We start from the raw sequence: 17,397 nt of genomic DNA on the forward strand, positions 1-17,397 counted from the left end.
GTGTTATCCAGTCTTACTATGAGAATAACGTTTATTGACCGAGGGAGGGAAGTCCAGGCGCCAGTAACAGCAGTGTGAATGATATGGGAGAGGTAGAGCCAGGTATGAGTAAGAGTCAACAACCAAGATAGGAAACAAATTCAAAAGGTAACATACTGAGCTGACGCTATAGATAGACTACTATGTGCACTGGATATCTGAAAAAGTGGATATGTATGTAAGTCTTATCAATACATTATATAATACATTTATTTCGCTATACACCTACAGTATTGCCAACGAAAATGAATAAATGGTTTAACAATCCATGACAATCCATACAGTCTGTCAACAGACAGATGAATAATAGATGATTATTCTATGCGATTGTAGCAGGATGGGCATTAGTTCCCACAGCCCATCCTCCTCCCACTTATTAGTGGGCTGATTGTTAACCAGTATTTAGGCAGCACAACTCCTGCCAGAGTCAGCCGTCTGTCTCTCCTCGCTTGGTGCCACGCTCTTCCGCTGCGTGTGTACTTTGCCAACACTAAAACCACGCTGTGATTATTGTTTAGGGTTTATTTCGTTTAGTTATTTGATTTGATTGATTGAGACTATCGGGCACTAGGCCCTTTAGCAGACAGCATTATTTTCTCCATAGTCGAAACAAGCCATATTCTGGTAATATATTTTACTGTGAGTCTTAGGCCTAACACTTCTATTGCAGGCCATGGTCCTGGGGCCCTACGTTTGGGACAGGGAGGGCTGCCCCAGGTTGTGGTAATCTGTCAGTTTTGAACAAAATACCTCAAATCATGAATGCAGCTTGTGCTTTCCGTAAAACTTTGCAGGCACATTCCCACTAGGTCAAGAAACAAATGACACCCTTTTCACATTGGCCTGTTATAGCGCCACCAGCAGGTTGACTTTTGCACATTTTTTGAAGAAAATCATGCATGCAGCACAGCACCCTTTTCATATTGACCTATTATAGCGCCACCAGGAGGTCAAAATTACCTTCCTGACCTGGCGGAGACCTGTGCTTGGAAGAGCACTGCTTCTAATCCTTGCAATGGGCTTATAACATAGTATTATGGACAACCTGGACAAAAGTATTGACAAGACAAAGTAATGAATAGAATACAAGAAACGCCAAAATACTTTCCTTGACAACTTTATTGAATACAATGGGTCATATATTATGACTTTGTATGGTCCCTTGAAGAAATAACAAAGTCCTATTGTTCCCACCTTTATTCAATACAACGGTTCATATTTTATGCCTTTGTATGGTCCCTTTAATAAGAAATGACTTTGTATGGTCCCTTGAAAGTCCTGTTGTCGGTGACTTGAATCAGAGAGCTTATTCAGCAGCTTCTTTTCCCTGTAACAACAAGAAAATACATTTAGATATTTGACATGAATCTTTAGTTAAATCTCAGTTAAAGATAATGGACATTCAGTTCATATTGAACATGTATTACCTTGGCGTCACGACTTTTAGATCTCATCTTGTTGACCTGGGATTCAGCGATGTCGGCGCGCTCCTCTGCCTCTTCCAGCTCATGCTGAATCTTTCTGCACTTGCTCAGGTGAGAGTTGGCCGCTTCCTCCTACAACAGGATAGAAATGGTTCAAAGGCTCAATATTTGAAAAGAGCATCTTACAATTATAATCCAAGGAAGACAATTTCAGGAAATCGTAATGTGCGGTTGTGGCTAATTCAGTAGCCTTGGGACCACAAGCTCAATGGTTAGGGAGCCCGCCTAGGGAACCAGAGCCCCTGGTTGTCCCAGGTTCGCTTTCTGTAGTCTATTTTATAAATGTTTTACCATGATGCCAGAAACACTGCCTGCGTCTGCAGCATGTGTGCATTGTGGTGCAGCATGCTTTCTCCTTTCAGCACCCGTGTTACAGTAATGGGTCAGAGCCTCCACGACGCCCATGTGCCCATGCGCCGCTTGTGGCAAGATGGACACTGAAAGATGCTCTGCTGTTGGTCATATTGACTTTACATAACTGATTACTAGTATTCCTTTAGTTAAACTTTAGTTCCTTTTGTTAAACTTTGACAAACAACACACACCACAAACATGCATATTTGTCTTACCGCTTCCTCCGCCTGCCTCTTGTAGCCCTTCACCTTCATCTGCAGTTTGTCAACCAGATCCTGGAGCCTGGTGAGATTCTTCTTGTCCTCTTCAGTCTGAAGTGAGGGTGAATTCACAACATTAGTTGTATGTCCATGCAATCTATTCATTTGGTCAGAGGCATGACGGTGGTCATTAGAGTGAACATGGTGTACAGTACCTGGTATGACAGCTCCTTCACTCTCCTCTCGTACTTGCGCACACCTTTAACAGCGTCCACTCCGCCCCTCTGTGCAGCCTCAACTTCTGCCTCCAGCTCACGCACCTTCACAGTTGAATTATACATTAAATGGTATATAGCACCTTTTATCCAAAGTGCTTTACATAGATTGTGCATTACATTCATACAGCGTTTTGCTCAAGGATGCTTCGACACTAACTCTGGGGGAGCCCAGGATCGAACTGGGAACATTGCGGTTCATATCCGGACACTCTACAGACCACTCTAGCCCTGAGCCACTGCCGCCCACATTATGAGGTTATTTCTTCTTATTTCATCGTCTATGACTACAAGCTGTGTTGAAGTAAACAATACAACTTACCCTAGTCTCCAGTTTCTGGAGCTGCTTCTTGCCTCCCTTCATAGCCAGGTTCTCAGCCTCATCCAGACGGTGCTGCAGGTCCTTGACAGAGACCTCCAGGTTCTTCTTCATCCTCTCCAGGTGAGCGCTGGTGTCCTGTTCTTTCTTCAGCTCCTCTGCCATCATAGCAGCCTGGAAAGTCATTGTTGTTTAAGATAAAATATATTTTGTTGTCCCACAAGGAGCTGTGTGTATTGCGTGTTTATATTAAGCATGCCATAAGGATGTCTAATTGTCCTGCGGCGGTCATCCTAACTTACATCAGTGATGGATTTCTTGGCCTTTTCCTCAGCATTCCTTGCTTCTTGAACACTGTCGTCCACTTCGCTTTGGACCTGGAGCAGATCGGCTTCAAGTTTCTTCTTGGTGTTCAAAAGGCTTGTGTTCTAAAGAATACAGATTTGGTTTAGTAATGCAAGTATGTGTGACTTGTATGTTAAATAATATTGAGATTTTTTTCCCACTGACTAACCTGGGAGCCCAACAGGCCAGCGCGTTCACTGGAGTCCACCAGTTCTTGCTCAGCCAATTTGCGGCCTCTCTCTGTCTGTTCCAGAGCCACTCTCAGCTCCTCGATCTCAGCGACCATGAGGCCGTTCCTACGCTCCACCATGGCGCCTTGCTCCTTGACGTCTTCCTGTGCTCTGACAGCGTCGTCAAGGTGCAGTTGGGCATCCTAAAACAAATCACATTCGAGGTGGTCAGGTCACGTTAAGATGAGAAACATCAGAATGTGATCAGATGTTCAGAGCGGTTCTGTCGTTTCATTATGTCTCTAACTAATAGGTGTTGCACCTTGAACTGTCCTTGGACGTTTCTCAGCTGCTTCTGGGCCTCGGCAGCCTGGCGGTTGGCGTGGCTCAGCTGAACCTCCAGCTCGTTCAGGTCTCCCTCCATCTTCTTCTTGATTCTCAGGGCGTCGTTCCTGCTCCTGACCTCAGAGTCCAGAGTGCTCTGCATGGAGTCGATCACCCTCTGGCTGTTCCTCTTGATCTGCTCCATCTCCTCGTCCTTCTCTGCCAGCTTCCTGTCAACCTCACCCTTGATCTGGTTGAGCTCCAGCTGCACACGAAGAATCTTGGACTCCTCGTGCTCCAGAGTACCCTGAAATGTAACACATGATCAAAGTGTTGTAGTAATGTTTTAATGTAACATCTATCATATGCTGCAACACGGGTTGGATATAAAACGTATTGAAGTCAATCTAAACTGTGTTGTTCGTCTAGGACCTAAAAGTTGTACCTCAGCTTCCTCCAGAGCTGTCTGGATCTCTGCCTTCTCTGTCTCCACCTGTTTCTTGGATTTCTCCAGCTCATGGATGCTCTTTCCAGTCTCACCGATCTGTTCAGTCAGGTCTGAGATCTCCTCTGCAGTCGATTGAAAATAATGAATCAGCAACTATTTTCTATTTGCACTTGAATACAGTTGTAGCCTGATCCACAATTGATCTGTTTTTACCTTTATTAAAAGAATCATGTACAGTAGAGCACACTTACGTTGCAGGTTCTTGTTCTCACGCTTCATGGTCTCCAGCTGGTCCAGAGACTCCTCGTAGGAGTTCTTCATCTTAAACAACTCGGTGCCGAGAGAACGAGCCTCTTTCTGAGCTGCCTCAAGCTCTGCTTGGCCCTCCTCGTGTTTCTGCTTCCATTCTGCCAGGACCTGCGCAGCATTTGTAATGAAACGTATCATTTACCACACTTTAAGGAGGAAATACCGACTTTGTTTTGAAATAATTTATGTCAAAGCACCTTATCGAAGTTCCTCTGTTTCTTGTCAAGGTTGGCGGCTAAACCGTTGGCCCTCTCCACATCAATCATGAGGTCTTCCACTTCACCCTGGAGTCTCTGTTTGGTTTTCTCCAGAGAGGCGCTCTTGGAATTCACAGCCTCGATTTGCTCCTCGGCCTCCTGAAGACGCTGGGCCAACTTCTTCCTGTTGATCAGTGTTGAATGGAATCACATGTTATGAGCAATATGTTGTATAGTGAGTGCAGGCACCTGATGGTGTAATACAAACACTGATGACTTACTTGGCCTCCTCCAGCTCCTCAGTGCGTTGGACAGCATCAGTCTCATACTTGCTCCTCCACTGACACACCTCAGCATTGGCCTTAGACATTCCACGCTGCAGCTCAGCCTTGGCTTCCTGTTCTTCCTCAAACTGCTCCCTTAGAAGGTCACAGTCGTGGCGAGCTGACTGCACAGCATGGGCAAGGGCATTCTTTGCCTGTCAAAAGAAAAACAAAATAATGTCAGTTGGATAAAATGATGGAATTAAGGCCTATGGGTAAAAAAGAAAAGAAACCGCTGTTCCTTACCTTAACCTCCTCTTCAATGAGTCTCTTCAACTCCTCAATCTGCTGGGTGAAGGCCTGCTTGCCTCTGGTGAGCTGAGAGACGAGAGCTTCTTTCTCCTCAAGTTGACGACCAAACTCACCTAGTTGAATATTAGTTTCAAACGTGTGAATAATCTTTGTTCATTCAATACATGTTCCTTAAATTCCTGGGACAACTTCTGATCAAAGCATTATCTCTAATTATGGAATTTGATCATGTACCAGTGACTAACCATGTAGGCTAGTAGAGTTTACAATGAATATTTACCATTTTCGGTCAGCAGTCTGGCTCTCTGAGCTCCAATATCATTTATCTGGCGAACATTCTCATCACTCTTGGACTTGATTTCGCTGAGTTGATCCTCAAGGGTGCGGCACATCTTCTCAAGATTTCCCTGTTGATTAACATTGGACATATTCAATCACTGAAGTGACCTACAACATATTCCCTCGTTTCTTTCCAATTGGTTACTAGTATGTTGTCGAGAATTACACATAAGGATTCTATTCTACCTTTGCCTTAGCGACGGACTCCATGTTGGCGGACAGGTCATCGATCTCCATCTTGTATTCACTCTTCTCCTTCTCAAGTTTCTGCTTGACTCTCTGGAGGTTGTCGATCTGTTCTCCCAGCTCCGCCACGCTGTCCGCCTGTTTCTTACGGAGAGCGGAGGCGGTGGCCTCGTGCTGCAGGGTGGACTCTTCAAGGTCACGACGCAGCTTCTGGAACTCAGCCTCACGCTTCTTGTTCATCTCGATCTGAGCGGCGGTGGCTCCACCGGCCTCCTCCAGCCTCTCGCTGATCTCCTCCAGTTCCCTGGAGAGATCGGCTCTCTGCTTCTCCACCTTGGCACGAGCTGCCCTCTCCGCCTCGATCTCCTCCTCCAGTTCTTCAATACGAGCCTTTACAAACGAGTGAGCATATTAAAACCCTAATTTACACTTAATTATCATCAATGATTTTAAATGAGATGAAGAAAGATTATAATAAATACCTGGAGTTCTTTGATCTTCTTCTGCAGCTGGGCACCCAAAGACTGCTCATCCTCAATCTTACTCAGAAGCTGGCTGACTTCAAAGTCCTTCCTGTGGATTACACAACATCACATTTTAATGATAGGTTTTCTCTGTGGCATTTCATATTGTTATTATTATTATTATTATTATTATGAATTATTCATATTGTGGTCCACATTACTTCTTTATCTTCTCTTCAGACTGCTGCTTGTCATTCTCCAGATCCATGATGTTCTCCTGGGCCAGTTTCAGATCACCCTCCAGCTTTCGCTTAGTTCTCTCCAGGTCCATGCGGAGCTTCTTCTCTTGCTCCAGAGAACCCTCCAACTGGACAACAATATATTTGTCTTATCATTCAGTACAACAATAAACATATACTGTGTAAGTTCAAAACATCCAATTGACTTGATGAACCCACATCGTCAACTTGCTGCTCCAGCTTGGTCTTGGCCTTGGTCAGAGTGTTGACTTTGTCTTCCTCTGCCTGCAGGTCATCCAGGGTCTGCTGATGGGCCTCTTGGAGGGCCTTCTTCTCCTTGGTCAGCTTAGCAAGACCTTCATCCTGAGAGGCCATCTCCTCAGTAAGGTTTTTCACCTAAATAACACGAAGGGATGGACCATTATTCTTCTATAACTCGATAAGACCACAAGAGTGTATAATCGTGAATGGAACATTATTATTGTTCTATAACTTGATAAGACCGCTAGAGTGTATAATGTTGAACCTTATTTTCAGTGGCGTGTTTCTCCTTCTCCACTTTGGCCAAGGTGAGCTCCAGGTCATCGATGTCCTTCTTGAGCTCAGAGCATTCGTCTTCCAGCTTCCTCTTCTTAGCGGTCAGCTCAGCGTTCATCTCCTCCTCGTCCTCCAGTCTCTCGGTCGTCTCTTTGAGCTTTGCCTCCAACTGGATCTTACTTTTAATAAGACCCTCGCATCTCTCCTCAGCATCGTTCAGAGCCTCGTCCCCCTGGTTGTCAATGGGAAAGATAAGTCAGGGAACATGTCAGCATTTGTTCTGGGTAAGATACATGAGATGTATGTTGCAACTGCTTCCTAGGGGGGAATTCACCCTCCCCACAGAAGAACGCCTTTGTGCTGGTAGCCATGTAGCTGTGATGTCAATAGCCGTTCGACCACCAGGCATTCTCCGCCAAGGTCTACATCTACATTCTACATAAAATATTTAGGATGATAAACAATAAGAAATATTATCAACATTTCCTGTACAAGTGTATCTACTTACTGATGCAGCTGCCAGTGCAAGGCCATTCTTCTCCTGAGTCAGAGCCACCAGCTTTTCCTCCAGGGTCTTCTTAGAAGCCAGGGCACTAGCCAGGTCAGTCGTCATCTTCTCATAGTTCTCCTTCATCGCCGCCAGCTCCTTCTCAGTCTCTGCGCTCTGCAGGAGAGGCTTGATCTTGTAGTAGACCTTCATCCATGGCCAGTGTTTCACAGCCACGAACGAGCGGAGGTTGAACTGGATGGTGAAAACAGCATCTCTGTGGAAAACAGTTTCAGTGGATTCGTGATCGAAGGGTTTCCATGTAATACAACCGTTATTAAAGCTGCTCTTGTTGTTATTATTGCTGTTGGTATTATTGTTGTTGCCCCTCTGTAAATGCAGATCTGCTCGAGGTTTCTTCCATGCCACCGTCACCTAAAGTTTGCTTGTTAATCTTTGCGATTTTTACTATAGTAATTTGACACATGCACTTTATTTTATTGAATAGCAAAGAAAAAGTTTACTTACAAACTGTGCTTGATATTGAATTGATCTGTTCAAAGTACCTGGTGGCCGTCATCTTGACAAACGCCTTCCTCATGAGGTAACCTCGCGCGAGAGCCTGAGTCATGCCGACCAGAGCAAACAGCTTCTCATCTCGCATTTCCTCAAGGACACCCAACAGACCAGCTTTGAAGAACACCTGAACACAATGTTAAAAACACTGTAACTAAACAACCTGAAGAACATCTGACACAATGTTACAAATGTTACAGTAACTCTCTGGATAACCAGATTGGGAGTGTGTTTACCTTGGTGTGTCCAAACCTGTACTCATCAACAGGTACGTCAATGGACCCAAGCAGCTTCTCAGAGGCTTTCTTGTTGTCCATGAACGCGCCCTCTGGACATGCGCTGGCATTCAGTATTTTGTACCTGTGTTGTAAAGGTTCACGGTCATTTTGCACTGATGTTCAGTTCGTAAAAGTGAGTCATTTCACGTTAATATAGGTTTGGAATTAAAAGTTGATGGAAGGAACTCATACCTCTGCTTGAAGTCAGCATATGGGATTCTGCTGGGGAAGCCCTTTCTGCAGATCCTGATGCCCTCCAGCACACCGTTACACCTCAGCTGGTGGATGACCAGGAAGTTCTCCATCAAGCCTGTAAATATGTTGCTTCATTATATAAGAACAAATACACTCTGGCCAAAGTTGCATGAAATTTTTCTGATTTGTTCTACTCCAAAAATATATAGTTTTCATAAACCCCCGAAAATTTGAATGAACCTTCATGTTTGGAGATATTGAACTAGACTAACAGCCCTGTCCAGGGTGCTTTCTAATTTTCCCGTCACATTCCTGTCACTTTCTCTACATTGGCCGAATTTATGTCCCAGTCCAGGCCCTGATAGTAGGCCTAATGATTATTATAGTGTTTTTATAGAAAATAGTGCTTCAACCTTTTAACAAAAAGCCTCCCTGGCTAGTCCACAGTAAGGTGTGTGTGTGTGTGTGTGTGTGTGTGTGTGTGTGTGTGTGTGTGTGTGTGTGTGTGTGTGTGTGTGTGTGTGTGTGTGTGTGTGTGTGTGTGTGTGTGTGTGTGTGTGTACCTGGAGTCTTGGTCTCATTGGGAATCAAGCAACGCACAAAGTGAGGATGTGTGCGATGCAAGTTGGTCATCAGCAACCCCAAGTTCGCCTGAGTCATAAAAAAGCCAAGTAGGCTCATGATTAGTAAAAAGTCATACAATATTGTACTTTTTCCTCCATTAAATGTTAAATGGTGCGTTTATATCTATACTGCCTTTATCCAAGGCGCTTTAAAGAGATTGTGGATTACATTCAGCCATTCACACACTGATGGCGGAGGAAACTATGCAAGGCTCCAACATGCTCACTAGGAGCAACAAGTCATTTTGTGGTTGATCTATCCCTTTAAACTTCATCCATTCAAAGATCTACAAGCTCACAACACGTGATACAGAAATTGTTTGATTCCAACAAGAAAAGACGTGCCTATTGACGTGCCTTGCATGGATATAACGTTGATGATAATAATAATGCTTAATTCTCACAGGAATATAATGTTGATAATAATGAATATATAAACATTTTTTTTACCCTGAAAGCACTAGACACAGTCTGCATGGAACCACCCTTCTTCTTGCCTCCTTTCTTTGTAGTATCTGTTTATATGTGTTAGAATCACAAGTTATCATTAGTTATACACAATCAGGGACGTGCAGAGAATGTTAGAGAGGCAGGGGCTGACATTTCTAAAAGGGCCTTTTGGTGAAATTTTTGAAAATAGCAGACCTCCAAGCTCACAATGCATCGCAGCACAACACGTTGTGAGCTTGGAGGTTGGCTATTGTCGGTACTTGATACCACACTAAACTAAGCATAATCAAGTGAATACTGGAGATGTGGTGTAACGGCATGGGATTCTACACAGAGAGGGCAATTCTTTCAACATAAGATGCTGCATTCAAGTTCAGGAGAGTTTGGACAGCACAAGGCAATTCTCTTGAATGTTGCCTTCAGGTATGGCATGGGAAGAGGGCATTTGCATGTCCTTCACCATAGTTGAAATACTACTTTTATATCTATGTGTGCACATGACCAGGTACACAATGAAAGTGCGTCCCTTCTTGACAGATTCTGAGTCTTCATGGCATCCATAACAATACCTTCAGGCTCAGGTTGGGGTTAGAACACATATAACAATACCTTCTGGCTCGGCTGGGGGATAGAACACAGCCAGCAGTTTAATTGAAGACTTCTGGTACAGCTGCACCACAGAGTCGTTAAGCGGGTCCTTGTTTTTCTCCAGCCAGCCTGTGAGACGAGATTTGGTAGAGAGAGAAAAAAAATGAAATACTATATCGAGTACGTTATTTACAGGTCCGTTTTACCAATTCTAGAGGCTTTACGTGGTACCAGATATGAAGCTCAGCAAATAAAAGGTGAATTGATCCCAGTGCATGCCAGAGGACGATTTCACGATAAATGAAATCTCCACGATACGATTATCGTGAGAGCTTTTTTTATCATGATAAACGGTAATGGTGATTATCGAAGTCCCTACCTGTGATGCTGTAGTCCACAGTTCCAGCGTAGTGGACCAGGGAGAAGTGGGCCTCGCCTTTTCCCTTCCCGGGCTTTGGCTTCTCAAAGGCCTTGTTCTTCCCAAGATGCTGGTCAATCAACTTCTCAGAAAAGGATTTGTCCGAAGCCTTTGGGAACATGCACTGCTCCTCAAGGATGGAGAAGATGCCCAGGGGCTTTTGTAAAGGAGACAAAAGAGACAAATCACCAAAAACAAAATATTAACATCATGTCCATTAAAGCACAACATAATTGCATACTTTCTCAGTGAGCGCAATGCAGAAAGCCAGGTCCATGATAATACATACAAATATAATAATAACTGTACCTTCTCAATGAGCTCAATGCAGATAGCCAAGTCCATGCCGAAGTCAACGAGATCCCAGGGAATTCCCTCTTTCATGTACTCCTCTTGCTCCAGAACAAACATGGTGTGGTTGAAAAACTGTTGCAGTTTCTCATTGGTGAAGTTGATGCACAGCTGCTCCAGGGTGTTGAACTGTGAGTGGGAAAAAAATCTTTAGCTTGCAGTCTCTTGTAATTGTGACAAAAATAATTTGTCTCCCATTTAAAACAAGTCCATGCTTACGTCAAAGATTTCAAAACCAGCGATGTCCAGCACACCAATGTAGTAGTTTCTCTGCTGCTTGGTGTCCAGCTGCTCGTTGATCCTAATGACCATCCAAAAGAATTCCTTCTCATATATGGACTTGGCCAAGGCACTGACTGAGTTAGCGACCTAAGGAAATAGGAACGTTATTAGTAGGGGAGTGATTTACACAATTTACAATTTAGGACGCTCTTAATAAAAGCGATATACAGTAAGCAAGGAAAACACATGGTAATCAGTGCATAGCAATAGTAATCAAGGATCATAGGTCAACCAAGAACCTATCAGTCTAAACAGCTTAATCTCAAAACATCTATAATCTGTTCATTGAAATTATACACTCTAGTGCAGGATGCCTGGGCAAATGAACCTGGAATGTGTCTACAAAACAATGCTATCTAAATTAGCCTTTGCATAAGCCTGAAGGTCATGAAGGCTATGGCAAGCACTATACAGGCTAAGGTGGATTCTGAAGAGGCGAGTCTTCAGGTTACAGTGGGAGATTGGAAGTGAGTCTGCAGTTCTGTCTCGGGTGTTGCAGGGAAGGTTCTGACAACTTCCCTGTGTTAGCTGATCTGAGTGAGCGGGAGGGGGTTGTAGGGTTCTTTTTCCTTTTCTTTTTTACAGGTATAACAATACTGTTAAAGGTAGAGGTGCAAGGAACTGCATGTTTCTGCAGAGTGATATGTTTTGTATGCTCTTCATATATTAAATTAATAAATACAAAATAATTTGTAATAATGTTGGAGGATAACTTTAATTACAGAGGATGATATAAGTTGTGTATGAAATCAGAAGATGGAAATCATGTAAGTTACTTACCTGTGGCACAGTCTGTCCCTTAGTGACATACTCGTTTCCCACTTTCACTCTGGGGTAACAGTATGCCTTAAGCATCTCTGCTGAGTTCAGACCCATCAGGTAGGCAATCTTGTCAGCCTCTGAAATGTTCATACAATTTGCAATTAACAATTTAACGCTGACCATAGCCATGTAGTCGGAGTAATGAGATGTCGGACTTATGGGCAGTCCAAAGTAAAAACGGGGTACGTCAAATGCATTAGAGATAGACTCTAATCAACAATTGAATAATGGTAATATATTGAAAATGTAAGTAAAAATATTAGTAAACACAATATATGTGGCAAAGTATGAATTATTTTCATTCCTTAGTTGAAGATACAGCTCACTCTCTGTGATGATAAATAATAATAACGCCACTAATAATAATCGTTATAATATAAATAAAGGTGCAGTTCACCCTCTGTGATAATGATTAATAATAATAATAATAATCATCATAATATAAATAAAGGTGCAGCTCACCCTCAGTGCCGTCGGGTTCGGCCTGTTCCTCGCGCTGCTTCTGCTTGAACTTCATGACTCCATGGTGCATCACTGCACCGGTGAACTTGTAGATGTACGACCTCTCGTCGGTGGTGAAGCCCAGGACGTTAATAGCATCCTGGTCAATGAGTTAAACAGGTTGAGATTAAGCATTATGATTAGATTAACAACACTGACTGCAGCAGCACGGCGAGTTAGGCATGTCACGATTTAAATCTCTTCAAACGGGACGATTTAAATCGATTATGATGTGTGTGATATGAAATGTGAGCTAACCACAATCACAGTAATCCTCATATTCCATTAAATTCACATGGCTTTTGGAGAGAGATTAGTGCAGAGCACTGCAGACAGTGCAGATGGGATGTCTGTGTGTCTGACCAGCTGATGCTCGTTGACGGGCGTTAATGCATCAAGGAAGGTAATTATGTTTCTGCACTGTCAAATAGGTCTACGTCTATTCTGTAAGATAGCATCAATGCCAAAACCTTTTTTTTAACATGTTAATCCTAGTAGCTGGTTCTAAACAAGAAAGCAAGTTAGCATGTTTACAGTTGCTGCACAGACAAGTACTTTTACATGAAAAGTATGCTACTAAGTATTGCTATGTAGTTAAATAATAGTTCTAAAGTGTAGTACATATGAGATTAATAGCTGGGGGGATTAAGAGAAAAATAATTAACAACAGAAAAACGGTAATTTTTGGTGGAAAAATTATTTGTTTTTAAAATCGTGATTCGAATCACATCGTGAGTTGAGTGAATCGTGACAAGCCTACTGCGAAGGCATTAGAAAGATGAAACCATAATGTTCACTGACTTCAGTAGCTTCCAGCTCCTCCTTGTCGTTGATGCTGGCCACAGTGATCACACCCATGCTGATCAGAGGGAAGTCGTAGGGGTTGGAGGTGATCAGACACATCTCTGAAAAGGGATTCAAACAGGGTGACATTGTGTTGTTATTCACTCATTTAAGTTCTCGCTGCACAGTCAGTGATTCCGTCTGTGGCCAATTTGTGCAAAACAAATTACTCCTATCCTACAGATTTTGTCCAAAGATCACGCAAATCGATACACAATATCTCTATAGTAATTAAAGATTTGTCATATTCCATTCTGATTGGCTACGATTGGCTTCCAGTAAAGTTTGCAGTAGTGCTCCGTTTTGAACAAAATCATGAACACAGCATACGATTTCTGTGAAATTTTGTACGCACATTCCCACTAGGCAGAGGAAGAAATACTACTTAAAAATGTTCAAATCAGCCTCATGGTAGTGCTATAACAGGCCTATTTCTGTTTTTACCTATAACTCCACCGATCAGTGTAAAACTTTTTATCCAAATGTCACGTAAATCGATACACATGATCTCTAATAGTCATATGATCAACACGGATATGTTTGAGTTTCCATATTCCATCCTGATTGGCACAGATTGACATCTAAAGTTTGCAGAAGCGGCCCGTTTTGAACAAAATGCTGCAGATCATCAATGCAGCATCCGATTGCCGTGAAAGTTTGCACGTATATTCACATTACATTGAGGAACAAATGCCACCCTTTTAAAATGTCCCTATAGCGCCACCAGGAAGCCGACTTTTTCGAAACAATGTTCTATTGCTCCCACAAAATGTGTCCAAACATCACGCAAATCGGTACATATCATCTCAAGAGTCAATTGAACAAGACAGATCCGTCCACATTTTCATATTCCATCCAGATTGGAGAATTCTGAACATTTGCACACAATTGCTGGCCCACAATAACCTACCTGACCTGGCAGAGACCTATGCTCCAAGGTGCACCTTTTCTGGTTCATTTATGTTCTGGCTGCACCATCAGTAATTCCACTCACCAATGATGTCAGGTTTGTGGTTGGTCATCATCTGGAAGAAGATGTGGTAACCTCTCTCTGCAGCAAGCTGGTAGGTCACTCTGGACTTCTCCAGCAGATCTATATGGGTTGTAGGTAACTCATGATAATAATCATAATAATAATTTACATAACTCAAAATGTAATGAAGGCATATATAATTTATCATCTGCAAACTTCATACTTACAAGTCTCAATGTCAGCACTGGCCAGTTTACCGGTTGAGCCGAAATGGATTCTGATGAATTTACCCTGTTTGATAAAGCACACTTTGTTGCATCCCTCTACATTGTGGAATTATTGCAAGTTTTCTCCTAAAATGGCATTGTTTCACACTTACGAAGCGAGAGGAGTTGTCATTCCTAATGGTCTTGGCATTACCATAGGCCTCCAGCAAGGGATTGGCTGCAATAATCTGATCCTCCAGTGACCCCTGGAATGTTTTAGACATTGCACATTTTAACATTTTGCTCAGAATTATTTTAAACTGAATTGCTATATTTCATATCGTCATTGTCAGGCTGCAACCTTGTATCTCCAAGTTTCAAATTTGTGTTTTTTCAATATTTTAAATCGTTTATAAAAGAAAAACAAAAAAATTAAGGGTTTGGACATACAAGGTTTCCACCAGACAATGACGATATAAATGCTTTATGTTCAAAAACATGTATTTGTTAAAGTTGAAAACATGACATATCCTACCTTGATTTTACTTTTATCTGCTGCCGATGCCTCTCCACTGGCGGTAGCTGCCGTTGCAAAGTACTGGATGACACGCTTGGTGTTCACAGTCTTTCCTGCACCGGATTCTCCACTGGTTAGAAATGCATACATTCAGAGAAATGCACTTAGTCAATTTGTATGCACATATTTTTCTTTTCTTTTTTATAATTTTTTTATGCATAGATGGGAAACTTACGTGATCAGGACAGACTGGTTCTCCTTATCTGTAAAATGTAAAGCAAACCTTTAGTCATGGATACAGCACAAGATGGTGCTGGTGCTGGTTCAGCCAAAAGAGAACAGTGTAGCAGAAATAGATGTTGGAACAGTTGTGGAATGACAGCAACAGGAGCATGTGAAAAGACCGCTGCTGTGAAGGTAACACTTCTACTGTCCAAATACATTTAGATAGAGAATAAATGATTTAAGGACAGATTGACATTCTAAAATTGCCATTACAGTATGTAACTCTGAGAGTGTAAAAACGGAACCACCACGGACCCGTAAGGGTTCATTTGGTTCCATTTGTAGCCTATACTCTTTGAGTTACTCTTGCTGGATAAAACATCAGAGAACCGCTGTCCTATTGGACTCCTAATGTGCCATACTTAGTGTCATAGTAAATCAGTGTCATACAAATTCGGAAAAAAACCTGCATGGAGACTGACATTCAGTTATCGTATGATCAAAATAAGAACATTATGATGTATAATGTAAAAACACAATCTAAGATTTTGACAACGACCACGGACAACAGTAAATCTTTGATGCGTACACATTTGTCCATGTACGGACATATGACCTCTGACTGTATATTGTTTAACATTGTAATGACCAGTACATACCCATCAGCATGAACTGAAAGGCGTTGTCAGAGACAGAGAAAATGTGGGGCGGTGCCTCAATACGCTTCTTGCCTCTGTAGGCACTGACAACCTCCTGGTCGTACACTGGGAGCCACTTGTAGGGGTTCACAGTGGCACAGAACAGGCCAGAGTAGGTCTGGAGGGAGAAGAGAGGGAGAACATTAACATCATAAAACATAGCACTGAACAATGTACATGCCACATACCGTTACTGGGACTACAGTAACGAGTCGCGAGTGGCATCAAAATGAGCAAGTTAACTTCAGAAGAATGATTTTTTTTTTTTTTTTTTTCAAGTTTTCACTTGATGACATGACACTAGGACTCAGTATTTTTTTCTTTCTTTGTTCTCTGTTCTTGGCATGTGCAAAACCTTACGTAGATCATCCATGCTGCATAACGCTCTTTGAGGTTATACAGGACGGTGGCTTCAGTGAGGTGGGTCATCATGGCCATGTCCTCAATCTTGTCATACTTGGGAGGGTTCATAGGAGTGACATCTTTATCAGCCACGGTTCTTTCCTAAAAAGAACGGGGGAAAAACACACAACTTAAGCATACATGTATGATTACAGCGGTGCCACTATTTGATTTGAGATACACCTCTACCCAGAGGTGGAACAACTACTAACATGTCGTACTTGCGTAAAAGTATCAATCCTGCGAAATACTCTGTTAGTAAAAAATGTACTTGAGTAAAAGTACAAATCTATTGGCATCAAAATATACTTCAAGTACCAAAAGTAAAAGTACAAAATGGTTGAAAATAGCCGATCTACAAGCTTGCCTAGGTATAAAATAGGGCTAAAGTGGATTAATTTGTTTTATAATATAATCATTTATATCTGGAAAGTAACTAGTAACTTAAGTTTTCAAATAATTGTAGTGGAGTAAAAGTACAATATTTGTCTCTGAGATGTAATGGAGTAGAAGTAAAAGTACTGGAAATTTAAATACTCAAGTAAAGTACAAATACCTAGAACATTTTACCTAAGTACATTACTTAACTAAATCTACTTAGTTACTTTACACCTCTACCTACCTCCTTGGTAGACACTCCATTATTGTCCAGGATTTCCACGGTGACTTTGCCACCGTCCTTCTTTAGGACCTTAGCCTTGACGTAGAGCTCTTTCTTGTCGGCTATATACACTGCCGTTTTGGCATCAAAGGGCGCAGACTGAGATTCAATCCTCTCCTTCTCTGGCTTACGGAGATAGATGGCGGCCTTGCCATACTGCTCCATCTCGGCGTCCGTACTCATGGTGGCGGCTTTCTGTTGAAGGACAAATAGATGGTTTTATATAAATACAGATTTTTAGTTATATAATACAATTAGTGTTCTGCAGATGGACAAATATATGGCTTTATATATCTATTTGTATATAATATAATAATATATAAATAGCTTTCTGTAGACAGACAAATAGGTGGCTTTAGATATAATATCTAAGTAAGCCTTTCCGAGCCATGAGGCCCATAGGGCAGGAGCCTATCTCCTGATGCTGTAGCATGAGGCAGCTTGATGCACAAGTAGGCCTACATCCCCTGGGAATGACGCTAGTATGTCACAGGGGC

General features: G+C 42.3%; 1 protein-coding gene across 3 annotated transcripts; it reads right to left on the minus strand.

Moving 5' to 3' along the window:
* Nucleotides 1-1,345: 1,345 nt before the first annotated feature.
* LOC308284480 (myosin heavy chain, fast skeletal muscle-like) lies at nt 1,346-17,083 on the minus strand (the record flags this gene model as incomplete). 3 transcript variants are annotated; one of them, XM_080725097.1, is made up of 40 exons in its annotated part: nt 1,346-1,366; nt 1,467-1,595; nt 2,093-2,188; nt 2,293-2,397; nt 2,675-2,845; nt 2,974-3,099; nt 3,186-3,389; nt 3,509-3,817; nt 3,956-4,080; nt 4,210-4,375; nt 4,465-4,648; nt 4,746-4,942; nt 5,034-5,152; nt 5,320-5,446; nt 5,565-5,954; nt 6,047-6,137; nt 6,250-6,395; nt 6,487-6,663; nt 6,794-7,036; nt 7,313-7,568; nt 7,858-7,994; nt 8,104-8,227; nt 8,338-8,455; nt 8,904-8,991; nt 9,414-9,478; nt 10,023-10,130; nt 10,381-10,576; nt 10,729-10,899; nt 10,990-11,139; nt 11,833-11,951; nt 12,337-12,475; nt 13,177-13,280; nt 14,213-14,311; nt 14,419-14,482; nt 14,571-14,663; nt 14,933-15,044; nt 15,150-15,177; nt 15,799-15,955; nt 16,198-16,341; nt 16,877-17,083. In XM_080725097.1, the coding sequence occupies 40 exons, from the start codon at nt 17,081-17,083 to the stop codon at nt 1,346-1,348; spliced, it is 5,805 nt and encodes a 1,934-aa protein (XP_080581223.1). The 3 variants fall into 3 exon arrangements, with proteins under 3 accessions (XP_080581223.1, XP_080581222.1, XP_080581221.1); XM_080725096.1 differs by having other exon boundaries at nt 16,862-17,083; XM_080725095.1 differs by having other exon boundaries at nt 10,011-10,130; nt 16,862-17,083.
* Nucleotides 17,084-17,397: the final 314 nt, after the last annotated feature.

The sequence above is a fragment of the Nannobrachium achirus genome, assembly GCF_963921795.1.
Source record: "Nannobrachium achirus genome assembly, chromosome: 4".
In the NCBI taxonomy this organism is placed as follows: Eukaryota; Metazoa; Chordata; class Actinopteri; order Myctophiformes; family Myctophidae; genus Nannobrachium; species Nannobrachium achirus.